At 41.1% G+C, this 24,107-nt stretch overlaps 3 protein-coding genes across 4 annotated transcripts in view; 1 reads left to right on the top strand and 2 right to left on the bottom strand.

The window, feature by feature from the left end:
* Positions 1-3,287, bottom strand: part of klf8 (Kruppel like factor 8) — a 90,263-nt gene extending 86,976 nt beyond the window's left edge. Inside the window, exons 1-2 of the mRNA XM_006785121.3 lie at positions 3,036-3,287; positions 1,559-1,681 (exon numbers count right to left, since the gene is read on the bottom strand). Coding sequence (XP_006785184.1) covers positions 1,559-1,585 — 27 coding nt within the window. The 5' untranslated portion in view covers positions 1,586-1,681; positions 3,036-3,287. The remainder of the gene's footprint in view (positions 1-1,558; positions 1,682-3,035) is intronic.
* On the top strand, positions 2,793-13,906 carry rbm41 (RNA binding motif protein 41). 2 transcript variants are annotated; one of them, XM_006785124.3, is made up of 7 exons: positions 2,793-2,896; positions 7,187-7,303; positions 8,617-8,818; positions 9,239-9,443; positions 10,812-11,329; positions 11,881-12,028; positions 13,035-13,906. In XM_006785124.3, the coding sequence occupies exons 1-7, from the start codon at positions 2,889-2,891 to the stop codon at positions 13,172-13,174; spliced, it is 1,338 nt and encodes a 445-aa protein (XP_006785187.2). In that variant the 5' UTR covers positions 2,793-2,888; the 3' UTR covers positions 13,175-13,906. The 2 variants fall into 2 exon arrangements, 1 of the variants encoding a protein (XP_006785187.2); XR_436715.3 differs by lacking the exon at positions 13,035-13,906 and having other exon boundaries at positions 10,812-11,791; positions 11,881-11,965.
* Positions 13,907-17,439: 3,533 nt separating this feature from the next.
* cldn2 (claudin 2) lies at positions 17,440-22,316 on the bottom strand. The gene is made up of 2 exons (XM_087847512.1): positions 21,733-22,316; positions 17,440-19,421 (listed from the first exon to the last, which is right to left on the bottom strand). Exon 2 carries the CDS (start codon positions 19,374-19,376, stop codon positions 18,555-18,557), a length of 822 nt encoding a protein of 273 aa, XP_087703638.1. The 5' UTR covers positions 19,377-19,421; positions 21,733-22,316; the 3' UTR covers positions 17,440-18,554.
* Between the last annotated feature and the right edge of the window lie 1,791 nt (positions 22,317-24,107).

Here is a 24,107-nt window from a genome sequence, read left to right as displayed (position 1 = left end):
AAAACTGCAGAAATATGCAAAGTGAATGGATTAACTGTGCAAACACCACAATGTAAAGGTAGCATCTCACAGTCACTTTAAAGCAGATCTGATGGGTGGCAACGTCTGGAGAATAGCCAAATACTTCCAAGTAAATGAGGATTTTCAGGTTAGTTAGTTTATGTATCCCTTCTTTTCACTTTTGCTTTCACCCTGTAGTTAAGCTTAGGAAACAGAAATTGAATATTAACCCTGCAGACTTCACCCCAAAAGTGGATTTAGTTTTTTGTTTGTTTGTTTTTCAGATTGCAGTGTTTTATGAAATGAAGTGAAAAACAGTCCACTTTAGGCGCACGCCTAAGCCAAAAAAAAAGGGGGGCGACACAACTGGCTTCATGGCTTTGTGTGTGCACGTAAGCTAAAAAGTGTCTACTTCACAACTTCCTATTACATAGTAAATAATCTGTTCCAGATGGTTGCGAGCCTTCATAATAACTGTCATTTAATCAATGAACCAATCATCTCCTGGATGACTTCTTCTGGTTTCCGTTATTGCAAATTAAACATCGTCCAGCACTGAAAAACAACAGCTGTATTTCACACATTCCTCCACCTGCCACCCCCACCCTCTCCACGCTAACACGGGATGTGATGTCATAGGCGTTTCACTACACATAAGCTGAAATTGAATTGATGAACTGATGCCTAGTGTGTGATCTGGCATCTGCTGCACTGTACGCTGCACGTCACCATTGGCAGGTCATGCAGATCCACAGATCAAAGTTCGCTGCTTTATCAGGAAACCTGAAAGTGCTGCACCAAACTGTGGCTGGGGCTTCATCACCTATCTGCCCAGCCAGCCATCAAACAAACAAACAAACAAACAGATGTGAAGCTGCAGTGATGATATACTCCACACGCCAAGTTTCATTTAGTTTCGACCACCACCGCCATCCTGACTGACACTCAAAACGAACGCCGCTGAAGCGCAGAGGGTAACATCTCGGCAGCAGGAGCCCGGTGCAGAGTTAAGCTGGAGGCAGTGCACCTGGCTGCTTTCCCAGAGTTGTGTTTGAAAAGGGGCTGCTGGCCCTTTAAAAGCTAAGATGGTGTCCTGCAAGCTGCAGTTGCTGCCTTCCGTTTCCTTCCTGCCTTTCAGAGATCACAGAGCATTCAAAATTGAACCTGAACTAACCTGGCGCACAGAGGGAAAGCCAGATGCACAGGACACACACAAACACGCACACAAGGAGGATTTTGTTTTCCTTTTTCTCCATTAGAATTAGAGGACTCTCGAAATGATGTTATTGCAATGCAATGAGGTCGCTGTTACAAAACTCTTCCAATAATTTGCAAAATAAACTGCCTGCAAGGACACACTGGTGACTGTTATAGAAGCACAGGCTATATTCGCTCACTGACAGTCATATTTTTGGCTCATGTTGGGTTGACAATGTCAACTCTGCTTGTGTACAGGCAGATCACCCACACAGGTAGATGTTTCTTCTTCTTTTTCTTCTTCTTCTTTTTTTTTTTAATTCCTCCACTGACCAGGGCAAAGCCAATAACGTGCACTTACTTTCTTGTTACGGGTCTCCGTGTGCATCTCGGTTGCCGGAGCGGTGCAGCGGCGGAGGGGTGGAGCAGCAGGAGCAGGAGGGGGTCGGTCGGGGCTTTGGGTGTAGCTCTATCTGAATCAGAACTGTCAGGGAGAGAGAGGAGGGCTTTTTTGGGGGTGCTAGTTTTCCACCTTTACAGTCAAATATTTCGGGATATAGGAACACGATCCCTGCCTCTTCCAGTGTTTCTTTTCAGTTCATATCCGCGGCGTCGAAGGCTCCCTGTGCTTTTACCCCCCCAAAAAACAAAAAAAAAAAACAGCCAGTCTCTCTGTGTCTCTCCCTCTCTCTCTCTGTCGGCGTGTTGTTGCCGTGTATTCAAGGGCTGGGCTCTCTCTCTCTGCCTTTTCCTCCTCCGCCTCTCCCTGCTTGTGACCCCACCCTGCGTCCCCACCCCTCATCTCTCTGTCAGTCAGGAGCTGCGCAGCCCTGCAGCCCTGCAGAGGAGCGGGGCCGCTCTGCCGGCGACCCGACACCGGCAGCGGGCGGGCGGGCAGTGCAAGAGGAGCTGCTGCAGAAGCACCAGCGCACAAATGCAAAGAGAGAGGCGTGGAGGTGTGGGGGGCTTTAATTGCATCTACCAGCACTGCTCTCCACATTACCTCCTCTCCCATGCACCAATGCTGTGCTGCAGCAGCTTATTGCCCACGGATGATGATGAAGAGAAACACCCATGTCACCTTACTGACGTCACCCAGCAAGCTAATTGAGGACACTTAAGCTGGGCGGGGAGGGTGGGGGCGTTAGGAAATGTATCGAGGCTTTGCAGCATTCGGTTTGATAAATGTGACACCGTGCACAGCCAAGATGGAAGGAGGAGAGGCACAGCCAGTTCGGGTGAAAGATGTAGTCATAACCACACCCTCGGTAATAGAGAGGGGTGTGGCAAGTGCGAGGGCGTTATTATTTTTTTATTTTCTTTTTCTTCAATAGGGATTTTGCACAAAGGAAAAAATGTAGTCTGCGTGTCAAGACTGATGAGGATTTGCATATTGAGCGCAAAACGGAGCCAAATAATGCAGAGGAGATGTGCAGTGTGTAATGTGCTGTTTAAGAACCTCAGGCTTTTTAGTAATCCCGGTTTTGCATTAAAAATGTTATTGCTGGGGGGGGGGGGGTTCTCCGCAAATACCCATAATTTGGGGTTAGGTTAATATCACACATAGGTGCGATACGCTGTCTTTATTAATTCCCACAACTGTAAACATGAAAACGGTGCTAACAGTTTAGTTTCTGTCGGACTACATTTCCCATGATTCCACACCGGAACTGACAATTCTGCCAGGAAACATGAGGAGGTAAACAAAACTTTCAGTTATCCTTGTTGTATATTACTCGTTTCAAACATTTGTGCCACTTGAATCAAACACGTTGGGTTTTAGACCCCGGTTAACGACGCTGTAAGGGAAAAAATAACAATGTAAATCCGTTACGTACCTTTTACGTCTACCTCGGGATGTTGTCATGGAGATAGCAGCTAAACTCATGTAGCGTTAGCTCATCTGTCAGGCTAGCAGCTTTACAAACTACTTTTACATGTTTATTCAGCACTTCTGTAGATTACTGTTAAGCACGGACCGTCTCCCGTCTCGTGGCAGAGTCTCCCGTTACCTTCGATCTGGATAATGTTTAAAAAAAAAATTAAAAAATAACAAAAATACGTTAGCGTCATCTCCTGCACACCAAAAGCAAGGTGAGGTTGTATTTTGGCTTCCTCTGTAGGTGGGATAGCATTGGGCTTTTTCAGAGCAACCACTCATGATGTATTCATACAAATGCACCGTGAACAAAAGCACAAATAAAGTATAATTATGTACCTTCTAAATTCAAAAACTGCTAAATATCTAAATAAAAAGAAGCAGAATTCTTTGCACTGGAGAAGCACGCCCTACAGAGTTTACTAGTTAACGTGGGCTTAATTTACCTGGGGCTGAAATCACGCTGTACAACAGTGCGGGGAAAAGGTGTGCAACTGCTCCGAGGTCTGTTTTCTGTCGTTTGTTGGGTGTGTCAGGAGGGCTACCCAATGAGGAGTAACCAGGACGGACAGGATTAGGAATGCGTCTGTGAGACAGAGACAGGTCAGGTTGAGCAGCTTGGAGACATGACATAGTCTGGACGTGAGCAGAGGAGGGATAGTGGATATAATGGACAAAGGATGATGAAGATGGAGCTTCCTGGCAGGGGGAAAATGAGATGACTGCAGAAAGGATTTATGAATGTAGTGAAGGAGGACGTGCAGAGAGCCGACGTGACGGAGGAGGAATAGGATTAATAGATGAGATGGAGGCAGATGATCACCTGTGGTGAAAGTGTTCAAATACTCCAAAAACCTACCTTCTGGTTCTTTTCCCATTCCCAATACCTTACCCTGAACGTGTGTGCGTGTAGTCTTCAGGTAATGTGATAGACATAGAGATGTTCACACGTAGCAGATTTGTGTTACATCAGGGTCGTTCCATCTGAAATCATCAGATTTTTAGATCATTTTCTGCTCGACCAGCTCCAATTAATTTGACATATATGATGAGTTCTGTGAAATTTTAGCTTCAGTATTAAATACCTTCATAGATATTTATTTTTAAAGATTTATCCAGCCACTTCTTTTTGCACTTTTGCATTTGAGCGTGAATATCTCAAAAACTAAAGCCTGAAATTTTTACTGGTCTTTCTTACTTAATACAGGATCTGCTTTATGGTGGATCGAAAATACAGTAAGGAGAAGTAACAGGAGCAGCAGTATATCAGATCATTTAAATGTGTGCAGGAGATGCAGAAGAGAGTGAAAAACAGAACTGCCAATGCAATTGCCATAAAAACCAAAAAAAGTAGAAAGTACCAGCAGTGCATATAGCGCTTGAGTAAAATACGAGGGAGCCTTAACACCATAGTTTCCATTTAAATAAACATGTATAAATCCATGTTCACTGGCTGCAACATCCAAGCTAACTCGTATGTAAGTCTATACGTTTAATAGATGTCAAAAGGTCACTGTGCAAGTAGACTTTGATGTTTCTTCACATCCAGCTGTTGTCTAAGGAGGTTGTAAAGAGAATGGCTGGACTTCTTTAAGTTTTGTGAAGACGTTTCACCTCTAATCCAAGAGGCTTCTTCAAACCGTGGAGAGTCCCAGGTATATGAATCCTAGAGAGGGTTGTCCATCAAGAGAGTTGTTGACCCACTATTAATCGTGTGCCTCATCACCTGAGCCAAGGTGAAACCACTGTGAGACTTTGCCTCACCCTATTATGTCATTTATTGAGGTCACCAGATGCAACATGTGAGTGGGGGTTGAGATGCCTGGGAAGGAATCTCAAGACTGCATTGTAGGTTGTAGAACTGAAGTAGACATCTTCCCAAAACGTAAAGAAGTCCAGTCGCTTTCTTTCCAGGGTCCTTAGACTCCCATGACTTAGAGGAATGAGACATACACCCAGGTGTTGTTGAGATTCTGGCATCCAGAGATAAGGCATTTGTGGGAAGTAGGCAGAGCTGTTTGACAAACTGTAGGCTGTAGTGGGTGTTTTAGGCTACCAAGCACTCCTGGCTAAGGAAACTGGCTTGTGCTCTCGTTCTCTTTGACCTCAGTGAAGACTTTCCTAATCACCTGATGATTGGCTGAGTCACTAGTTTTGATCAATGTTTAATAGAATAATAAGATCTTTTTGTGAATTTTGGTCTTTCTAAGAGTCAGAAAGGATGAATATCCAGTATGCGTTCGTAAATTAGTGAGGATGCAGTTTTTCCAAACGTGCCCTTTGCTCCTCACGCGTGGTCTCAAAACACCAAGACAGCAAAAACACGCACCTCAAGGCTTCTGAACGAGACTTCACTAACCAATGGGTGATGTCATGTTTGCAACATAAATTGCATGTGGCTCATGCAAGCTATCTCCAGTCTATATTTAAGTCATAATTTTTGCCTGAAACTTCTTGAAGATGTTTTTTTGAGAAAAGAGCCTTATGTGTTATCCAATAATTCAGTACTACATCTTTAAAACAAATTTTATAGAATGAAATCTAATAATGATGCACCAGTGCTCAAATGAGCATCGATGGTAAGCAATATGTTTGCCCATGTTTGTCTCCTAGCTAAAAAATCAAGACGATGATATGCCAGAGAATTGAACTGGCACTTTTACTCAAAGCAAAACAGTACTTTTTCATTCAAAATTGTAAGATTATTTCTTTAACCTTAAAACAAGTCCCACAGTCCTTCAGTGCTGCAGACAACCCCAGAGTCTGGGACAAGCAGTAGATATGACAGTGTGACCTCCTGCAGGGCATCTACATACATATATCAGTGCATATTGCAAAAACCTACTGCAAGCTTGCATAATATTCTGTGTTTTGTGAAGATTTATAATTCCAAACTAATTCTGGCATTTGATAAAAGCATTTATAATGTAGGGATAGGCACTCCAAGACAGTATTTACTTTACAATAATTTACCAAGTAAGTAAAAGTAATGATTTGCTGAAAAAAAGCAGGTATTTATTGGTACTAGAGGTAGGGATTTTTCAAAAACACAATGACAAAAAACATATATGCGTCTGCTGTTGGCCAGATTCTCAATTTAATAAAAAAAATACAAATCAGCATCAGCAGTCTCTAATGTCCATATAATACAGCCATGTTTATTGAATTCACAAATCTGCAATGGCCTGGTATAATTGCTCATATTAAATCATTTAGATCATTTTTCTAGCAAAAATACCCATTATTGCGAATGTGAGGACTTTCTCTGATTCTCTTTGTTTGTATCTTCCTTCAGTACTGTGGGGTTTTCATCTCTTAGCAATTGTAAGTAGAGCAGGGCGATATGACCAAAAATATTTATCACGACATACATTTGAAAATTTGCGATAACGATATAACTGATGATGTAATTGACACTAGACAAATTTATATTTATATTATATTATAAGGGACACTGTCGATTTTCAGAAAAATCAAAGGATTAATTTTAAGTGTGCCGTATTTTCCAAAAAACACGGTAATAACGACGGCGCGCTAGCATACTCTACCAAAAAATAGTGCTTTGTTGTGTATGACGGATGAAAGCTAAACCAGTTCCACACCACTGAAGTTTTTGCATTTTTACAAACCAATTCTGGTTCATCTGGTTCATTTAACAATCCGCTTTCGCCCTCCTCATTCTCCGTCGTCGCCATGCTTTTTCCGCCATGTGTGTATGAAAACAAAGGCATTGCGCATGCGCGTTTTACCCATATTCTATCGCGATATTTCATTTTCTTATCGTTGCCCAACATTATACCGGTATTACTGTCAACTATGGCCCAGCCCTAGTTGTAAGCAGGTGATCTGAGGTCATTTTTCACAATGTTGTTAATTTTATTATTTTAAGCTAAAATAAATACAGATGTTATTACTGTTGTTTGCATCAGATGTGGTTTAGTGATTTCAGGCACTTTTTCTAGAAAGCCGTACTAGTTGACGCCTCCAACTTGATTCAGTCTTGTGAACTTAGTTGTGGCCTTTTTAGCCAGTTTTAAAAGGTATATCTCTTTTATATCAGCATCCAGTGAGTCTCTGAACTGCTGTGTGTCTGTGTGTTAAATTTGTCAGAGTGACCCGGCGACCCTGTGAGGATGGCCCGCTGCTGGAAGAGCAGGAGACCGAGGGCCAGCGGCAGCTGCATGGCCTCTTGCTGCAGCAGCTCCACACTGACGTCGACATTGAACGGTCAGAACCGGAGAAAGCATTATACATGATGTCCGCACAACGTTGAGGCACAGTGCAAAATTTAGAGTCCAGTATGGTGAAATATCACATCATGTACACAAACTTCAGTGTTTGTCCCTAATGTCATGTAGATTTTCTTTCAGTTCTGCAGATATTCAGTGAACTGAGGACAAGTAGTAGATATGACACCTCATCTACATCTACCACACCGTGACCTCCTGCAGTGCATTAGCATCTACACAAATGCTGTATAGCAATATATTCTGCAAAAACAGACACTATGCACTCACTGAAAGGTACCCTCCAAAAAATAAGAAAAAAATAAAGGTAAATACAACAACAATAACAATAAGAAGAAGAAGAAATGCATAAGATAAATATACATATTCAGACTTTCAAACACATGATCTGATATTCATTCCTGCATACACACGTTAGAGGAACAAGAGCCAAAAATAATCTTTCGCCCTTTCAAACCTACAGAAATAAGTTTTTAGGCATACAAAAACAAAGATCAAAAGATTCAGTAGACCTGATGAGCTGTGGAAGTCTGTTTCAAAATTTAGGAGATACAACTTGAAAAGTTTGATCACCTCTTGATTTAAATGGCAAGAAGTTTAAATGCAGTAGTTTAGTGCTTTGTATATGTGTTCCCCTCTTTGCAACCTTTGCAATGTTGGAATTGCCCTCAGTTTCATTGTATCTGTTAGATGTTACAGTGAATTAAAGATATTCTGTTCTAAAGTAAGGGTGTGGAACAGCTGAAGGACCCTGATCACCTGTGAACTCTGTCAATATTGACATAAAATCCACAAGTTGTCTTTTAATTCAGCTCAGTTTTAAATCTAATACTGATATCATTTATTGGGCAAACTGAAGTCAGATCTGCTTGATATATATTTAGTTTTGGCGAGCTTGTGGTTTACCTCTCGCTGGATAAGATTCGTGTCACACAGTTATAATATATAAACATTAAAGCGAGAGAATCAGACCTGTTTTTGTGTTACTCAGTGGGAGGACAAAGCCATGCAGTTTCAATTGTACCGAACGCTCTGTGCTTTATAAAAGAAAAATCCCACACTCTTCTTGCTGTGAGGTGCTTCGAACAAAAGTGTCAGATGCTGTGTCATGTTATCCTCACTGTCCCACAGAGCAGCACAGCCCTCGGGGCTACAGAAACACACACAGTCTTTTCTCTTTCTAAAACATCTGAAGCCGCCATGTGACCTTTAAACCAGAGTCTCAGATAAGGCTACAGCTGCTTTTCCGGAGCTTAGTTTTGATCTCGTTCTGAAATCATTTTTGTCTAACAGATGTGTAGCCAAGAGGCAGTGCTTCGCCCCAGCGGCGCTTTATCGGCCGTTTGGGGAGCAGGCCGCGGGAGTGAAGAGCCTCTCCCAGTTCCAGGCCCTGCAGGATGGGGAGAAGGAACTGGCCAGCCTGCGGGAGCTGGGCCTGAATGACACCGAGATCCAGCTGTGGCAGAGCAGAGATGCACCAGAGACAGCAGAGAAGGTAAAACAGAGGACAGAGAGGCGGCTCCAAACAGCAGAGGCTGGGTTTGTCTTGTGGTGTGGAGTGTTTCCACACCACAAGACATGTTGTGAGTCCATTATACAACTGTGTCAAAGACTTTTCGGAAAAAGTGTCCAAAACCTTTTTTTTTTTTGGGAGACCTGGGTAAACGAGATAGTAGAGTTTCTCCAACATGATCATGTATTTAAGTTTTTACCGGTTAATGCGTAACTTAAATCTCAGAGACTTTGAGGTTTTTCCTTATGAATTTGTGGGGATCTTTTCACCAATTTTATCTCAGAGTATGCACAATTTTTTATTGCATCAATGTAAGAGTTTTGAGAGATTATTTTTAGAGAAAAACACCCAAGCAAGGCTAATGCACACGTCCTTTACGTGAATGCCTTTCTTCCCACACAGTCCCACGGTGTGTGTGCAGCTCCAGGTGCAAAGGAAGAGCGCCTGCAGGCAATAAAAGACAAAATCGCCGCCCGGATGGAGCTTCTGTCCCGCCCACAACGCTTTGCGTCCAGCCGGCCGCTGTCACGCCGGGAGATGGAGATCGAACAAGCCCTGTTTCATGGGAATGACCGCCTGGGTTTCCTCACAGCGCTCTATCATCGAGGTACAGAGTTGTTGGTGAAAAAGAAGTCACAGGTCAAAACTCAAATATTACACTTTAGAGTCTTGATCGAGAGCATTACAGCAGTTTGAAAGAGTTGCCGGAGTAGGGATTGTATGATTTTGACCTTATGGGCCATAAATGATACCTTTAACACATCTTCAGTTCTGTTTTAGAAGTGACTAGTTGTGGTTTCTTTGTGGAACTGATAGTAAGGAAGCTCCAGTGTTGACCTCTCATCTGAGAGGCAGCAGCTGCTTTCACTTTGAAAATTATTAAATTATATTTAAAAAGTGAACCCTTCCTTATTTTGAGCCATAAATATACTTTTACAGCAATGAGGTCATTGTTTGTACAAGCTGAAACTTCAGGCAGCTCTAAAGACGTCACTTCAGGCAGTTTTTTCTACTATTAGGTCTATATCATGTAAAAAAAGCGGATATCCCCAATCTAAACATTTGAAGCACACAAGCCCCGCCCACATGCTGTTTAAGGGGCAGCAATTCAGGAGAAGAAAGTTTGAAGTAACAATCAAAATTAACCACTACTGACTTACAACTGTGTACTCTTAGCAGAGAAAAACAGATGAGCATTATTAGCCTTGCTGGCTCTGATTCCTGCTCTGCCATATGGGGTCCCACAGGGCTCAATTTTAGGGCCACTGCTTTTTGCACTTCTTCTGGGATTCATTCTTAGAAAGCACGGGATCTATTTTCACTGCTATGCTGATGATACTCAGATCTATATCCTGTTAGTGGAAGGATAACTTTTCAATTAAAATGCATCTTGTAGGTCTTGATGACATGAAGTCTGGCTTTTTTGAGGTAAGGAGCTTGGCAAAGTTAAAACATATCCATTCTAGGCAGCATTTGGAGACAGTAACCATTTGACATCTCGACTGGATTACTTTGGGCAAAGCCAGTCTTCCCTCTTATGTCTTCTCTTAGTTAAAAATGCTGCATCGTGCCTTTTGCTTTACACGTAAATAAAGGTACATAGCACCATTGGTTGTCTGTGCTCTTTAGAGTCAGTTTCAAAGTTCTCGTATTTGTCTTTAAATCCTTAAATGGTCTTTTCTGAGCTGCTTTACCTCTACACTGCTGTCCAAGCTCTCAGGTCATATGACCAGTTGCTCCTACATATACAGAAGTCTAAGCAGGAGTTCAGAGGGGACAGTTACCTAAGTTGTCCATTTTGAAACTCATCTTAAAACACATTTATCTTCCCCGTCCTTTGACCCAGCATGAGACAATAATTGTACTTGTTTTTACCGTAGTACGGTATGGTATTTCAAAATGTAAAAAAATCTGCAGTCATCTGTCATAATTGTGTCATGTCAGGAAAGTGTAACCTGTGTTGTTTCCATCACAGATGAAGATAAGAAGGAGAACCAACAGGGGGCGTCGTCCTCTGACCCACTGGACTCTATCTATAGAGAAGTTCTCAGGGAGCAGGAGGTGAAACAAGCTTCACAACACAAATCTGAGGGAGAACCGACAGGAGCACCACACACAGCTGAATCTGACCAATCACAAAACCAACAGACAGACAGAAATCAATCGAGAGACGCTTCTGACAGTCCGTCAGACCTGCAGGCTGGAAACAGTCGCTCATCCGTCCACACAGACTCCGTTTCAGGCACCTCAGATCAGCAGCATGTTGAAAACAGACCAGAGCATCTGCGACTGGCTCCTCCGAGACAGATTAATATAAGCCAGCCAATCAGCAGCTTGTGCGGAACAGCAAAGGTGGGGCCAAGCAAACCACTGACTGTGACGGGGGAGATTGAGACAATTACAGATGAAGAAATCCTAAAGAACCGGGAATCAGAAGAAGGGATCCGGAGCATTCCAAGGTTCCGAAACTACCAGCCGGGGAAACCCTCCAAGGTCTCGGCAGCTACCTTTGTAAACCTCACACTTTCATGATGATCCTGAAAGATCAGTTCCTTTATCTTTAGGGCAGCTGTGGCACCAAATGATTATTTCCACAGTTTCTGCTCTCAGCACTTCCCAGATTGTTGTTTCTATCTAACATAAAGGCATTACATCATCTGAAAGTGTGCACATCCACCTCTGCGTGTGGTGTATTTATTCCCAGTTCCCCATAGGGATGACATTAAAGGCACAGTGAAGCTGTATGTTGGCTGCACAGTAGCGCTGCTAAAATGACACATTAAAATGGAACAAATCATCTCACAGCAATTAACAACCTTTAAGATGTGCAGGTTGAGAGGCACTCGCTTGTAAATTGAGCTTGATGATAATTGTTGTATACTGTAATTATAGTTTCCTGCGAGCACATCCAAGCTGCAGCTGGAAACAGAGGGCCACATCCTGGCATCATCAGATGTACTTTCAACACGACACAGTGCGACAGTCAAGAGATGGACGCTACAGAACATGACCAGCTTCACTGTGCTTTCTCTCTCTTTGTGTAGGTCCTGTGTGTGAAGAATTTGAGCCCACAGGCGTCAGTGGCCCAGCTGGTGGCGCTGTTCTCTAGATTTGAGAGGACGGACAGGCCCCCGGTGCTTTACCGGGTGCTGACTGGGAGGATGAAGGGTCAGGCTTTCATCACTCTGCCAGGTGAGAAAGATAAGAGGTGAGAGTCGGGTGGTCTGAGGGCAAAATTATCTGCAATACAGCTAGGTGGGCAGCAGGGGGCGTTCAAGGAGATAGTACTCAATGAACGGGACAGCTAAAATAATTCTTTACACTAGTTTCTACACAAAAAACTTCATGTTGTTTCACTTTTTGCAAGTGTAGCATCGCAAATGAGTCTGCGCCCAAAATGCTGACATTCTGCTAAAGCATGATTGGTCCAGCTGGTTTTTATAAAGAAATCCAATTTGTTGATGGGACCACCTCAATGGCTGAAAGAGCGGCATATTAAACAGCATGTTAACAAGTATGCTTACAGCCTATGGATGGACTTTCTCCGCTCCACTGAAGGGGAATGGGGTTTTTATGACTCGTCCACCTGGATATTAGAGTTAGGGGCATGGCTGCTTTGTCTGTGAGGCGTTAGAGCGTGTTATTGTTTGTTGGGCTTCCCCTTATGCTTACTAAAGAAACCTCTTTTATTCTCACTATGGATGGCACCTGGCACAAACAGTAACTAGGCGTTAGAGGCGTAGTTAAACCACAACAGGAACCTCCCTGTGTGTAAAAGAGCAGGTGGTTGTGTAGTGGTTGAAGGGGATTGGTATCAGGAGGCTCCTGCTCCAAATTCTCTCCTGCTACTGGTGGCTTCATGCCTGAAATCAAAATGGCGGAAGCCACGAAAGCAGCTCGTGGTGCTATGGCGTGCCTAGGCTTAGCAGAAAAGTCTTTTACTACAATCAACATCAATCCATGCACATTCTGTTTAGAAAAAACATGATAAATTGATGAAAATTGGCCACAAGAAAACCTTACAGAGATTCAAAACACATACATTACATTTGTTCTGCAGCTCCACGGGGGTCCTTTCATTCCAGACTCTCCCCTCATGAAACCGGAAATCCAGAGAGTGGGAGTTGTTATTTTCCTTATTTAGTTTTTTGGTTCTTTCCTTGGGGTGTTACTTGGCGTGTTTCTTTTTCTTTGGCAGATGCTGAAACGGCCCAGAATGCCTTGCAGTTAGTCCACAGATACCGGTTGCTTGGGAAACCTTTGGTGGTCGAATTTGGCCGTGAACGACAGGAAGAGGAGAAACAGAAGGAGAAGGAAGGGCAGGAGGAGAAGAAATAAAAAAGAAAAGAAAAATGTTTTTTATGTAAATTAGACTGTTGTGAATGGCTGAAACTAATGTCACAGTGCACTTATTTTTTGTGGATATAAAGTTGGATTCGTTGGCTTATTATTATCAGCAGTGTGTCATTTATTTTGATAATTAAACGTATTTAAATGATCCAGAATCTTAAAACATCCAGTAACACAAATCTGTTTCTCGGGAAAAGCTTTTTGTTTTTCGAGTCAGCTCAAGCATCTGATTCATGTCGCACGAAGAGACTTCACATGAACTTATTTCATGTATAAAAACGCCCTTCATCATTTCACATCATTACTGTATCTACTTTAGAGTTTATCAAATGTTCTCTTTCTAGATTATTTAAAGCAAAATTATTTTATGACTTTTGAAATGTCTTTTTTTAGACTTGCAGTCCTAGTCGATGCACACAATCCACAGTTTTCAGCTTATATACATTTTCTTACATCTTTATTTTCCACTGCAGTTTAACATGCAGGGCTTCTGTGAAGGTTTCAATAGTGGTTTAGGTGTGAGTTTACTGCTATTCCATATGTGGGCACTAGATGGAGCCATTCAGTCAAGGTTAAGAGAAGTTGACTGGATATGAAGTCGCAGCTTTTTGAGAGACTAAAAACTAAAATCAAGGTTGAAAAAAAACATTTTGTTAACTTAAATAAAGGTAAAAACTAGACTTTAGAAATTATTTTATAAAACTAACAAAAATAAAAGAAATAAGCAGGAAACAATAGTTTTACTCTCTGTCACAGCCAGCATGTGGTATGTTTACTTTGGGGTGCTATATTGGACACTTTTTTGCACTCTTCTGAACATCTAAAAGCATTCCCCTGACAGATAATAAAAAAGGAAACTAATTTAAACTAAACATTTTTGTCCTTGTTCTCATCTTGTTAGTGTGCAGCAGCTCTAAGCTGCACTTCCTTCGCTGTTAAGCTAAAAGTAAGTTTGCAGGTGCGCCTATGGTGTAAAATTACTGTAAGTTCTAATAGTTTGAATTCAATGATATTTTAATTTCATATAAGTACAATAAAATATAAACAACAGAAAGTACATTATGTGGAGGGGTACTTCATATTAAACTCCAGTTAACCTGATGATTTATGTCACATTACAAATATAAGATTCATTTTTGGTAGCTGAATGAACCCAATCAATCCTTTTTTTGTTTCTCTTAGTAAACCGACACATTATGATTATGTTCTTTCTCACGCTGCATTGGTCGGTCAGCTGGTATCTTCAGTATATTTATTTGGTTACTGTAGAGCACTGTTGTGTAATTCCTTAGTTTTTGGATCATAAAATGTTCTCTGCGTGAGAGTCAATGAGCTCTCGCAGCAGTTAATTGCTCTCTCAGACCCAGCGTTAGTCCAGGTTCATACTGTGTATGTATCATCTCCCCTGTGGAAATGTCTACAACCTTTATTCACAGCAGGTGTCTCTGAGTAACAGCAGTAACAGACAAAGACCTCATTCACGAGGTGTTTACATTCCCATAAGAGCTGCGTGCACCTCTGTGACACAGGGGTGCTCAGGAGGGTTCAAAGTGTGTTTTGAGTTTGTGTTTCACACAGCCTTGGTGTGCGTGCTCTCTGTCTACTTATCTACGGCGTTCTCATGCTCAAATATGTTTGGGGTCAGGGGATTGTGGTGTGCAGGATTTTAGGTTAAAACTTGAAATGAACAGAAATCCTCGCTGGTGTCCCCCCACAGTGTGCATGTCTGTTCAGTATCACTTGCACTGTAATGTAGACTTGCAATTATATATATAGCTTTAAGAGTCCTTGTACATCTAATAATTTTATGCATAAACAGAAGTTACAAATACGCTGATATATGTTGTGTGTAATTAATAATTTGGATTCACAATGCAGCTATTAGTCGAACTCAAACTGCTTATTGATCGGACTAAAGTGAGGGTTTTGTTTGTTTAGGTCTGTTTGTGTTGGATTTCTGTTTGCCCTCGGTTCAGGGCTGCAATCTTTTTCCCGTTCAGAAAATGGGAAAACAGCAGCCTAAACGCAAACAACACAGGCAGTCTTTAAATATTAACAGCTGAAATTTAAAAGGCCATTCAAGTGTCAGATAGTCTGCTTTATTTCTAATGGTTATGTCACACCTATTTGTCAGCTTCAGAGTAATTATTTAAGAAAAGTTACAACTCTAAATGCTTTCTTTAAAGCAGTTCATGGAAGTCACACTGTTTATTCATCAAACACTGGCACAGGCTGACTCACTGCTGTGGACACCTGATGCATCAGAGCCATTATTGATTAACCTGTGCTCTTCCTTTTGGTCAATACATTTGCTTCTGTCTACAGTCCCTGCAAAACCACTTTGAAAGCACATCAGATCTCAATGGGGGAAAAAAATCATGGTGGATATCTTTACTGGTATGGACTGGGTAGTGTGTTTGGAACAAATGTGGTTCCAGTTTATGTTAGGCGAGCACATGGGTCACTCAGTGACCCCGAGACCATCACTGACCCACCACCAAACCAGTCATGCTGGATTATATTACAGGCAGCATAATGTTCTCCACAGCCTTTCCAAACCCGTGTGTCGCATGTCCTCCCAAGTACAGGGTGCCACAATTCCACATTGCCAGGCACAGGGCCCACTAGAGGATGTTGAGCCCTCAGGCCACCCTCACAAAGTTTCTGATTGTTTGGTCAAACATTCACACCAGTGGCCTGCCGGAGGTCATTTTGTAGCTCTCCTAGAGTAACTACGTGTCTCCCAGAATCTCCTCCATGCTCTTGAGACTGCACTGGGAGACACAGCAAACCTGGCAATGAACAGTGTTGGGAAGGTTACTTTTAAAATGTATTCCATTACAGAATACAGAATACATGCCCCAAAATGTATTCTGTAACGTATTCCGTTACGTTACATTGAGTAACGTAACGGAATTCTAACGTATTCTGTAACGTATTCTGAATACTTTGGATTACTTAATATATTATCATGCTGTTTACAACTACATGAATGTACTATTGCTGTGATTTATTACTGTTACTGAAGGTTCGCGGCTCCGAACCGTAGTAAAGGGACCTCTGGCTAATATGGGTTCTGTGTCGGACTCATAGCCGAAAACTAGCTTTACTTTGTTGTCTGGGTCAACTTTGCTAGCGAGAGACAGAGAGAGGCGTTGAAAGGCTGCTCCAACAGAACTTATTGTTTTTGGAGGAAAACACGAACACGGTGTACAGTCGAGTCTTAATAGCTTACTTACAACTGGGCTCGTCAGGCTCTCTTCTTGGCTGCAGTGGTTATTATTATATTTACATGCTTCCAGCTCCCGTTTCTGCTCGATGACAGCTCCTACTTTTCCTTTTTCTCCCTCCCTCGCTCACAGACACATAACGAGTATGGCAGTCCATTCTCCCTGCAGCACGGACTACACTGCCCATGATGCTACATTCTTTAGAGCTATACCTGTAGCATTCTGCCTATTAGCTTAGCACAACAACAATAACAAAAAGTCCTCTCTCACCCAGGAAACACGCAGAGAGAGAGCGTCACCCTGTAACCACGGCAACTGTAACGCTGCCCGCCTGGAACAAACAGGCCTGACCCGCCACAATATGAAACAGGGAAGTACCGCCTTGTAATCCATTTATTTCAACAAAGTAATTGTATTCTAAATACCACCTTTTTAAACGGTAACTGTAACGGAATACAGTTACTCATATTTTGTATTTTAAATACGTAACGGCGGTACATGTATTCCGTTACTCCCCAACACTGGCAATGAAGCATATTGATGTGTCATCCTGGAGGAGTTGGACTGCAACATCTGTAGGATCCAGGTATCATCTCATGCTACCTGCAGTGACATTGACTCTATCCAAATGCAAATCTAGTGAAAAAATGCAGTCCTTAAACATGAGGAAGGGAAAAAATGTCACCGGCCTCCACCTGTTGTCTCATTGTTGCCCCTCTAGTGCACCTGTTGTTAATTTCATTAACACCAAAGCGGCTGAAACTGATTAACACCCAGTCTGCAACTTAAACGACCAGATTAATATCGCAGAGGGTTAAGACTCGATGGTAAACTCGGATTAAAACGTGTTCCTTTAATATTTTTTTTTTTAGCTGCGTATACTAGTTTAACCCGTGCTTTTCATTTAGGTCAGTACATTTGCTTCTGTCTTTAGTATCTGCAAAACCATTCTGAGGGAGAAAGCAGTGTAGGAGGAAAGAAAAGCGCTGCAAAAGGCGTGTAGGAAAAGTTTACATTTATTTCCAAATACAAAAGAGTACAATGCAGAAAAGGATGCTTGTGGTCATTTAAAAATGGAGTCATCACAGAGTTTGTCCAGTGAAAAACTCCAACTTCATTGTGTCGTCGTTGTCTGTGACGCAGAGAGGTCAATGTACACATAGACTGTATATAAAGGATGGATGCAGCCATCGCGCTGTCACCCATTGGTTTGCAAAGTCCAGTTTTTAAAGCTTTGAGATGATGAATTTCAAAGTGTTGTGAAGACTTCCTAAATTGAAGCGTACGCTGATTTATTGCTCTTTTGAATTATATTCAGTGAGACTCATAAGGTCATCAGTAAAGTCTTTGCTAAGGGAATCATATAGGGGGACTTCTATACAAGCTTAATTTGCCCCTTGTTGGGAGTTACAAAGGATTCAGATTAAAGACGTTAATATCATGATTTTCCCTTTTCAAATTTAACAAATATTCTTTATATTTTGCATGACTGGAAATCTCATTGTGATACACTGATATTAATGTACAAGGCACTTGTAATTCTTTGAAAATGCATTCAAAATTTCAAATAGGATGGAAATTAATACAATTTATAGTTATAGTTTACATTTTGCAGGCACGGTCGTACATCGGTTTCAGGTAATACAGTACTGTGAGAAGTATTCTTTCTGATTTAGATTAGAAACATCCATTTTGGCTGCTATGTAGAAAACTTTTAGTCAGATTTTTACACATGCAGCAAAAGCTAGGCATCTATGTAGCTAATGAGAACGCGTTCACGTAATGAAAACCGTTCATAAACTGTTTTTATTGACAATGTCTTCATGTATTTTTCCTACATTTTTGTCTACTTTGTTTATATTTCACAAGGATAGTAAAAGACTGATAATAAAGATAAAAAGTGACAATTTTCTATCAATGCAAACGCGTGCAAACTATAGAGAACAGGTCAAACAAGTACAGAAACACAACTTTAATAGTTCTGCTGTGTGATTTTGTTGAAATTTCACAATTGCTTCTCAAAAAAATCCAGCAAACACTGACAATGTGCATTCATTTAGATACACTATAAGAATACATTTATTAAACTTAAGCTGTGAGGCAGTTACAGTTAAAGGTGTAATGCACAGGTGGACCCCTCAGACATATCCTGTGATGTCATATCCTGCTGCAGTGGGCTTCCTAGCTCGTTGGGTTCCATGCGTACCCGTCTCTGAACTGCCACTTGCACTACGAATTAGTGTCTGCCCCCTGCTGGGGGTATTGGCACCCCCCACCTGCAGGGTGGGGTTGCGGTAGGTCTGTGAGGTTGTTCGTACACCTGTGCTCGATATGCCGCCTCCTACTGGGTACGGATATCCGCCTCCGTGGCGTCTCCCACGGCCACCTTCCTGCTCTTCACAACATGACACACATAGCATCCCCCCACCCAGCATGGAAATGAGTGCAGAGGCCAGCCCAGTGTATAGGCACTCTCCGAGTTCATACTTCATGCTTTGAGGTACGTTTGGAAGGTAGAAGGTCTTAACCACCTCGTGTGTGGTCCACGCCACGGGTACGAGAGCCAGAAAGCCTGCAAAGACAAATAACACCCCACCTGCACCGGCTACACGACTCTTAACCCCACCAGAGCTCTCCAAGCAAAGCGTGCACTGCATTCCCAGAGTTGCCATAGCGATTGCAAGGATAGACAACACTATGGAGATGACCATGAGGGCACGAGCAGCCTGCAGGTCCGAAGGCAAAGCCAGCATTGAGTTGTAGGTCTCACATTGGAAGGCCCCCGTGCTCTGATAGACGCACTCCATCCACAGGCCCCGCATGTTATCCACAGCTGTGACAATATTGGAACCAACGTGTGCAGAAATCTGCCAGTATGGAAGTACTGTGGCCACCAGGGTCCCCAGCAGCCCCAGTAAGCCCAGGAAGAAGCCCATCAGCTCCAGAGCTGCTGATGCCATAGCCGTAACTGTGATCACCCAGAAGCAACCAGAATAGACGAGCTCCTGCAAAACCCACAGAAATATTTAATTAAATACTATAAATAAATGAATATTAAATAATAATTTTGTCATAACTGCAAAAAACCCAAGGCAACCAATTAAACTAAATTATATAAAATTCTCATTAATTAGCTGCAAAATATTAGATTATTAGATTAGATTATTAGAAATGTAATTAAAATAGCTGTAATTTGGTCACATTACTATACAAAATATAGTAAATATTTGTTATATGTGCTTTTTTTAAATGGAGATTTACTGCCTAAAAAAATCAGGTTGTAATATTAAAAAATCAGGCTTTAGTTTTGTTAGCTTGCTAAGTATGCTAATAGAGGAAGGTTGTAAAATACTAGATGATATAACATTCATGATGATTTTACAGAGTAAGATTCATATTTTAGATAATACTTTAAAACATTATTGCTTTTTTTTCTTTAGTTTTAGCATTAGTTTTAGCTTTAGCATTGTCAGGTAGCAAGCTAACCAGTTATACTAGCTAATTAAAAGTAGCCTAAATCAAACAGGGTTTTGTTTTTAGTTCTTAATTTCTCACATTTTGTTAATGTCATTTAGTTCAAGTGTTGTGTGCAGAGTAGCTTGGATTTTCAATTACAGTTTATTGTAACTTAAACGTTTTAAGTTTAATGCTAACCTTGTAATCACAGGAGAGGAAGCTAAGCAGCATTCAGATGAACATCATTACATTTCATTTCTCACACACTCACCAGCCATGCACACTTATGTACACTTTGTTAGTTCTGGGTTTGATTCAAGGTGCTGGAAACATTGCTTAGAGATTCTGATCCATGCTATCATTTTAACTTTGTGTACTTTCAGCTGATTGGTTGGCTGCACATCTATGATGCAAATCTTTGATGTGCACCATATCCCAAAAGGTGTTCTAGTGCAGCGGTCCCCAACCTTTTTTGCGCCACGGACCGGTTTATGCCCCACAATATTTTCATGGACCGGCCTTTAAGGTGTCGCGGATAAATACAACAAAATAAAACTAGTACCGGTACCGAAAAAAAGAAAATTTATTCATAACACACGTGAAAAGACCCAGGAAAACCGAGTAAACGATAAAAACGATAACAAAATAACGCTGAAAACCGATAAAAACCCTGAAAACTATACATTTCACACCTGAGCCTCAACTCTGGCGGCCTGGTACCAAACAACTCACGGACCCGGGGACCGCTGTTCTAGTGGATTGAGATCTGATGACTGTGGAGGTTCAAGAAGCCAGTTTGGGATCATTCAAGCTTTGTGACATGGTGCGATATCAAGCTGGAAGCAGCCATTAGTAGACTGTGGTCACAAAGGCATGGACACAGTCAGCGATACTCAGGTAAACTGTGGTGTTTCTGCGCTGCTCTGTTGATACTAAGGGGTATAAAATACGGGGAACGGGGGCACATTTACCTCTATACAGTGTCCTGTCTTCTTTTAACAAGTCTGGACTTTCGGGAGAGAGATGTTGTCACTCTGAGGTATGAAAAGCCTTCACTGATACAGGTGTCATCTGAATGGCAACATGTATTGCTCTGAACTTTGCATAGAACCAAGCTACCAACTCCAGAGGTAGTAAAGCACGTACCATTTTTCCTGTTTAGTCCAGAGGACATGGCATGTTTTACAAAAAGAATTTCAAACTTAAATTCGTCTGACCACAGAACAGATTTACAGTTTCTGTCCTTATTAAATGAGCTCTGACTCAAAGAAATCATCGGCCATTCTGGATCATGTTCACATACAGATTTCTTATTCTGTCCTATTTGGTCCAGTTTGTGTTTAGTGAATGACTAGAAAGATTCAGTTCAAGTATTATCTGTGTAATCTACCGCTGACACAGTGGCAGGTGACACTGGCTGTTTGAACGATATTCCCACCAGAGAAATCAAAGTAATTTTAGTTCATACAGTTCACACCACTAAAACCAATGCACAGTAACCCACCAAAAGACAAATCAGCGTTCTTTAAGTGTAAAGAAATTCAAGTATTAATTGAAAACCTTTAAATTTACTGACAAACTTTTCTCTGTTCCCTTATTCAGACAGGGTCACCACAGTGGGTAGCTCCACATGTGAGATTTGACCGATGTCCTTCCCAAAGGGAACTATGTCCTGTAAAAAAGAATGTGAATACTTAAATCCTTAATTGGCATCTAAGCCACATTTCTAATAGCTAAATTCTTCATTCACTGTCAAAGTCAATTTTTGTGAGGTGTTACATTGATTCAGTTTTGCAGTCCACACATCCTTCCTCCTGAATAAACAGTGACAACACACACAGCTCACTTCCATGCATTTACCTGAGAGTGCTGCAGGTTATAGAACAGCCAGGCGCTGAACTAGTCGAAGATTTTTTCCTTTGCTGCAGGGTGTGAAGTTGCAGCTGGAGCGGAGGATGAGGAGGTAGAGGATGAAGACAGAGCAGAGCCTGCAGCCTGCACAGATTAGATTCACCACTGGTATTTCTGTTGAACCTGCTCCTGCTTCTCCAGTAGAGAAAATGTTGCCTTTTTCTTGCTGTATCAGACTCTGACTGCTTCCTCAGACCTTGACATAGTCACAGCTGCTGTACTTTTAAAATGCCACTTACTCTGCTGCTGCTTAGATTAGACCGAGGGAGCCAAGAAGGGGAAAAAAATACTTCTTTCAGAAATGAGAGAAGAAGAAATACAGTCCTCTGGACTGCCTGTTGCAGGCTATCCACTTTAAAACAACAACAGAGAAGGATATGAGACGCAAGTGTTCCTGAACATTGTGTCTCTATCACCGTCTCATCTGTGTCTCGTGTTTGCGTATCTCTGTCCCTCATCCAGACCTTCACCTACTGTCATGTATACACACTGACATCTGTGTGACACACATATCCCGGTTGGTCAGACAGCTTAATCATTCTCTCATCTGTCATTTCTCCAAAACAGACCTTTGGTATGTTGGCGGCAACAGGCTGACCCAAAAACTAAAGGTACTGTGGACCCCTGTGTGTGTGAGAGAGAAACAGTTTCAGGAGTTTCATTAGCTTTTTGTAAGTGAAATTAACCAAACGTGTAATCATCAAGAAAAGCGCCCAAATCAGTCATCCTTTTATGGAACTGGAAAAAACATCCAGCTCACTCTGCAGAAATTTCAAGAAAAAAAAATGCTCGTGAGCACTTCTTTGCATTTTTAATTAAAATGAGCAATGAAATCAAACACCCTTAGGTGATAAACGTTACAAAAGGACGATGGAAAAAAAAGCATATTTTTTATTATTTTTATTTAATTTCATATTTTGCAAGTGTGGGGTTCCCAGCAGAAATTGTTTTAGTTACATATTAATCTGCTAAATTTACTCAGGGTTGTGTTTTTTAATGCAGAGACATGTTTTGACCTCTTATATTATAGCTACAGGGCAAATGTCCTTCTCAGGAATTCTAATTTCAAGTTTGTTTGCCTAAGTTGGGTTCTCTTTCTACTTTTAACACTTGTTGTTTATGTTTTAGAAATATCATGAAGACTTTCCTCATATTTTTTTGACTGAAAAAAAAAATATATTTTTACAAAAATGAGACACAAATTATCAATTTTAAAAATTATCTAATGTTTATATTTTTAGCCCAGAGGCTTAAAACAATCATAATATGAAAACTTGATCAAGAAAAAAAAACCTACTTCTAGTAAGAGGTAAATCAATGATTATATATCCAGTGTGCTACCCAGTGTTACATGCCAACATGTTATAACTGAGCAATTAACAAAGAAGTAATGCTGGTTGCATATGGTCACAAACCTTTTGGCGTTTTATGTTCAGGCAGGGTAGCCAAAAAGTCAACCAACCAGCTTGTCTCATTAAAGCAACTTATTTCTTTACACTTAAAATAGTTTTGCCCAATTTTATATTAGATATTAGCTGAATTTAATGGTGCTAATGTTTTGAAATATTGTTGTAATTTATGTGATTTTATTATATAATATGATTATATGTTGCCTAAAGCAACAAGAATGTGTTATAGCTAGTTAGCTAGCTATAGCTATGATTAGGGGATACGCGAAGCTAGGCTAAGCTAAGCTACACTAAGCTAAGCTAAGTTAAGCTAAACTAAGCTAAGGTAAAATAGATACAAAAAATTTGACAAATCTAATATAGGAACTCAACAAGTTGAAATAAAAAATATAAAACGCTATATTACAAAAAATGCTATGTAAAGTAGTAAGTTTTACACAGAGAAAAAATTATTTATAAATAGAGTAAATTTAATGTAAAACAATTTTGCTAACTAAAGGTAACTTTGTAAATAAATAAATATGGTTTTAGAGGCAACTAATGACTTCCTCCAAGCTGTGATTTTATCTTTAGTTGCCTTTATATTAAATAGGAGGTGTATATAAAACACAGAATTTGTAAAGCATGAAAATCAGACACAAAAACAGCAAATTTCCCAAATGAATTAATTCTGCAGTTCTGTTTTAAAGTTCAGGCATTATCATCTTATACTTTATTTATGTTTAAATGCAAATTTTAATGAATCAGAAAACATTTTCATGGCATCTCCCACCATCCACACTCAAACCTGCCATACAGTGGCGTAATTTCCAGGGGGGTCAGGGGGGTCTGGATCCCCCCAATAATCAGACACAACCAATATAACCCCCCAATAAAATTATGAATTATCTTGCATAAATGGGCTGTTGATTTTCT

This window comes from Neolamprologus brichardi, chromosome 10 (genome assembly GCF_056152115.1).
Source record: "Neolamprologus brichardi isolate AB-2024 chromosome 10, ASM5615211v1, whole genome shotgun sequence".
In the NCBI taxonomy this organism is placed as follows: domain Eukaryota; kingdom Metazoa; phylum Chordata; class Actinopteri; order Cichliformes; family Cichlidae; genus Neolamprologus; species Neolamprologus brichardi.
Note: the sequence above shows the minus strand (reverse complement) of the source record. Positions and strands in the feature narration are given on the sequence as shown.